Source organism: Psammomys obesus, unplaced genomic scaffold (genome assembly GCF_907164565.1).
Source record: "Psammomys obesus unplaced genomic scaffold, mPsaObe1.curated_primary_1811, whole genome shotgun sequence".
Lineage (NCBI taxonomy): Eukaryota > Metazoa > Chordata > Mammalia > Rodentia > Muridae > Psammomys > Psammomys obesus.
Genome location: NW_026596166.1, coordinates 21277444 through 21282849, shown reverse-complemented (window position 1 = coordinate 21282849; position 5406 = coordinate 21277444). Strand labels below are relative to the sequence as shown.

The 5406-nt window shown below is 34.6% G+C and overlaps 1 protein-coding gene across 1 annotated transcript in view; it reads right to left on the bottom strand.

The window, feature by feature from the left end:
- Positions 1-1556: 1556 nt before the first annotated feature.
- LOC129667664 (STAM-binding protein-like) overlaps positions 1557-5406 on the bottom strand; it is a 30450-nt gene continuing 26600 nt past the window's right edge. The window contains 1 exon segment of the mRNA XM_055595323.1: positions 1557-1694. Within this exon segment, the coding sequence (XP_055451298.1) occupies positions 1557-1694 (138 nt within the window).

Here is a 5406-nt window from a genome sequence, read left to right as displayed (position 1 = left end):
ATATATATATATATATATATATATATATATATATATATATATATATGCATGCTACCTTTCTATTATAGTTTTATAAAAGTGATGGATAAAATATTGTGATTTTTGTATAACCTAATATGTCTCATTTTGCATTTATACATTTTTAGTTTGTATAGAAGTTGCAGTGTACTGATTCTCCTCACATAAATTAGAAATGTGAGGATTTGAAAAGGAAAGCTAGAAAGGTGAGTTGAGTGTACTCTGTTGGAGAACATTCAATGTTTTTGCTACTTGGATACTCAGAAGAAGAAGAGGCTTAGGGTTATGTTTCACTGAATTTTTTATTCATTTAAATGTAAACTGAAATAACAACTGTTGTGTTGCCACTTTAATAGCCATAGAGTCTGTGCTGTGTCTTAACAACCTGCTACAGTGTACACTGTCTACATACCTTCCACTTAATCTTAAAACATCCCATGAAACTGCAGCTCAGGAATGAATTCATATTTTATAATCTCTTAGATCGTAAGAAACTTGAAAATGTGAATAAACGTTATCAACCTCCTTTAGAACTTTTTTTTTGATGTGATGTAAATATTACTACTTCTGTGTATCTTTTGAACACATTTGTTGTTTTAGAAGTAATTTTTAATTTTTTTATGAAAAGAGGTTTTACTCTGTGCCAAAACAGTAATCCTAAAATTTAGTTTAGGGGTAAGCAATAACAATTATAACAATAACAACTATAAAACTCCCAATATCCAGAGCTGTAACTTGCATGAATTGATTGCAGGAAGTCTGTCTTTGGCAGTCTGCTTGTAAATTCTCAATAGCCCAGAAGAAATGTGGTGCACTCCAGGGCATTTTACAGCTAACAGTGCTGTGAGCACAGTGAACACCTTGCCCAGTTTCTACTTCAGGATTTGGCTTAAGAGCCCACTGCTTCCCAAAGTGAAAGGTGAACCTTCAGGAGCCATGGTGATGTTCTTGTCTGTCTTCTAATTGTGTGTAACAGGGTTGACTGATGCTTGACAGACACCTGCAGTTAATTACCTGAAGTGATCTTAAGTACTTTGCATTGAATAATTAAAGATGAATAGAAAAATTCAAAACCTCCTTTATCTAAATTTATCTAGAAATTGCAACATTCAGGTAAAAGCACTACATTTCCTGTAAGGATTTTTTTTTAACATTTAAATTGCTGTCCTGTTTTTCTGTAATATGATTTCTGTTGAAATCATAGACAAATCATGAATCATGTTCAACACATACTGAATTCATGTTTTCATTCCAATTAACTGCAAAACCCACAAATCTTACATAAGGACATACATTGCTTCAATATCCTCACATAGGCAAAATACTTGATACAGATATTCTCATGGGTTAAGTGTAAAGATGCAAGGTAGATTTTCTGATTCTATGAAAAGTATGTTTGTATGGCTGTGGACTCACAGATAAGAATCAGTTGACTTCATTGTGTAGCTCTGGCTTAGCAACAATTTGTACATAATTTGTAGAAAACATTAAAAAATCATAACATTTCTAGAGCTTATCTAAACATGACAGGCATATCATCAGCAAGGTCTCTGATCCTCTGGCTCATGCAGTGTCTCCTCTCTTTCTTCACCATTCTTGGAGACTTGGATGAGGGCCTGTTTGTAGCTGTGTACACTGGAACTGTGCTCCACAACTCTATCGATTGTTATGCACCTCTGTTACAAAGAGAAATGTCATTGATGAAGGGTAAAGACTACATTTATCTGTGGTTATAAGGACACATATTTGCAGACTACTATTAGGGATTATGCTGGTTTAGAAAATTTAATGCAGATAAATCAACACTCCAATCTTATACAAGAATGATTTTATCCATAAGTGTTTTCTAGATGCTCTTGATAAAGTGCTGATTTCTTTGTGAACAAGTACTAGTCTTTATGTTTTTTTATCTGCTATTTTGATCTTATGACTGATCTTTGTCTTATTCATGTGCTGGTTGTCAGATATTTTAATGCTTATTAAGTCTTAAACATTAAGGATGAATTCCAGTTTATCTTTACGTGTTACATACATTGTGAATTCAACTTGCTAACATTTTGCAGAAACATTTTGTGTCTGTGTTAGTGATGAATATCAAGTCATAGTTTTCTCTTTTATAAGTGTCTTTATCTTTGTTTTGGTTTTAATGTGACACTGGTCTCAAAGAAACATTTTTCCTTCTAGGTTGTACTTAAAAGTAATATTTTTTTTAAAAATTAAAAATGTTTGTAATTTAAATATGATTACATTAATACCTCCATCCCTTTCATCTCTTTACCTTCTTCCAGCTGCCATCCTTTGAACTCCTCCCACTCCCCACATCCCCAAATCAACAAGATAGAAAAACCCTTAACCAAACTAGCTAAAAGGCAGACACTATTCATATAAACCAAATCAGAAATGAAAAGGAGGACATAACAGCAGACACTGAGCAAATCCAAAGAATCATCATGTCTTAGTTCAAAAGCCTATATGCCACAAAATTTGAAAATCTAAATGAAATGGATAATTTTCTTAATTGAATCCTCTTATGAAAGTTGAATCAAGATCATGTAAACTAATTAAATAGTCCTATACCTCCTAAGAAAATAGAAGCAGTCATCAAAAGTCTCCCATCCAAAAAAAAGCAAAGGGCAGGGTGGTTTCTGCGAAGAATTCTAGCAGATCTTCAAGGAAGAGCTAATACCAATGCACTTCAAAGTATTCCACAAAACAGAAACAGAAGAAACATTACCGAACTCATCCTGTGACACACAGACACCTTGATACCTAAATCACATAAAGACTCCCCCCCCCCCCCCCAAAAAAAAAAGGAATTTTAAGCCAATTTTCCTTATGAACATTGTTGATGCAAAAATACTCAAAACTCACAAACCAAATCCAGGAACAGATCAAAGATATCATCCACCATGACCAAGTAGGCTTCATTCCAGGCATGCAGGGGTGGTTGAACATAAGCAAATCCATCAATGCAATCCACAATATAAACAAACTGAAAGAAAAGTAAATCACATGATCATCTCCTTTGATGCCAAAAAAAAAAGCATTAGACAAAACCCAACACCCGTTAATGTATGAATTCTTGGGGAGATCAGGGATACAAGACACATACCTAAACATAGTAAAGGCAGTATACAGCAAGCCTATAAGTGTGATTTTATTCTGTTGACCATGTCCTTCATTTTACAGTTTGCTTTAAGTTTCAGGAGGCCCCATTTATTGATTGTTGATTTTAGAGCCTGAGAGCTTGGTATTCTGTCCAGTAAATTGTCTCCTGTGCCAATGCTTTCAAGGTTCTTTCTCACTTTTTCTTCTAACAGATTTAATGTGTCTGCTCTTATGTTGAAGTCTTTAATCCATTTGGACTTATGTTTGTGCTTAATTCTCATTCAGAAAGGCAAATAGAATACACACTGGAAGTTATTGAAGAGAGAATTTGGAAACCTTTCATAAATGTCCTCTGAAACACTCCACCCAACAAGGGATTGAAGCAGATGCTAAGACTCACAGCCAAACTTTTCATCCATAAGAATGAATAGGGGAATAGAATGACACAGAGTGGACAGGAGCTCCAAGAGAAGACCAGCAGACCTAAAGTCTGGACCAGCAGGGACCTGCAGAGAATGATGCACCAACCAAGGACAACACATGAATCAGACTTAGAACCCCCTGCTCAGATGCAGCCAATAGGCAGTTCAGTCTCTATTTGGGTTCCCTAGTAAGGGTAGCAGGGGTTGTCTCTGACAGGAACTCTGTTGCCTGCTCTTTGATCACTTCCCCATGGTGTGTGGTATGCTTGCCAGGCCACAGAGGAGGATTATTAGGCAATACAAATGAGACTTGATAGGCTCTGTTCAGATGGTAGGGGAGGAGGTCTTCACCTTTCTGGGGAGTAGGGGAGAGGAATAGAGGGGAGAGGGAAGTAGGGTGGAACTGGGAGGAGATGAGGGAGGGGGTTACAACTGGGATATAAAGTGAATAAATAATAAAAATAAATTTAAGATAAAAATACCCTCCAATCTATGGGTTGGAGAACCAAAAGTGGCATTGGTAGGTGGTTGAATATTTCTGTAACAGCTCTACCTTAATGCACTGAAAAAAGATGAGAAGGGATTATGGTATAGGCATAATTTTACTTTGTGAAATTTTTACCTTATGAATTTTTTATATTTCTGAATAAGTCTGCCGATAGATGGAAAGGAAGTTTAGGATGTTCTGTTTTATCTCCATGTTAGTACCTCTCACTTCAGTTCCTCCTAAATAAAGAAAAAAAAAAAAAACACATGTAGGAAGTATTTTTCTTCCTGTAAAATACCTATAAGTAAATAGAATATCAGCTATAAAATGCTGGGTATATTCATGCATGAAATGAAACTTTTATAACAAACCAAGCCATTCCTGGGAAACAGTGTCATAAACATACTTTATTTTTTTGTTGTTTACCATATTAAGAATTCTGCTCAAATGATTTTTCTTCTAAGAGAAGATGAATTTTAATGAACTGAAACCATGCCAAAAGAATTTTCAAAAAGACAAAAAAGGTATTTTTTTCTTTTCCATTGTTATTTATTAGAATATTTTTCTAATTTTTTAGAAATTATTGAGTTTCAAATAAGCTCACATCTATTTCTCCCTCTTCTCCTCTATGTTCTCTTATTTTCCTATCATCTCCTCTTTAATTCCTGACTTCTCTAATAATTATTTTTATTTTATTTTTTTATATTAATTACAGTTTATTCATTTTGTATCACAGCTGTAGCCACCTCCCTCATTCATTTGTCTATGTTTACAGGGATGATTTTTTTTTTTTCCTATTCAGTGGACCTTAAGACAATTAGATACCTATTGGTTAGCTTTAAGATATTAGTTCTATTGTATCATTGGGGATATCTTGCCAACTGTGATGGTTACAGATTTAAAGATTTACATCTGGTTAAGATTATTGATTACCTTCCTCTTTTTTTACTTTCCATCTTGCATAGTATCTTCTGATTTTATGATGTTTTTAGGTAAAAAGATCAAAATGGAAAATACTGAGTCTGGAAATCCAGATCCCCCAAAGCCAAACATTGCCTGATTTATCTTATTTGTGGATTTTTAGCTCCAAATCCTTAGACTTGATTGTATATGTGGGAGTAACTACAGAATGTAGGAAAATACAAAAAGATTACTCAGATCAGAGGAGCCTAGAAAAGTAAACAAAGAAACTGAACACACAGGAAAAACAGGGTAGACTTAACTGGGCAGAAGAAAGGGAAGGTAATATAAAAGAGAAGGCTAAAGGAGAAATAACTTACACTACAAACATTTGGAAAAGCCATAAGAAAACCTTATTTATAAGCACACACACACACACACACACACACACACACACACACACACACACAC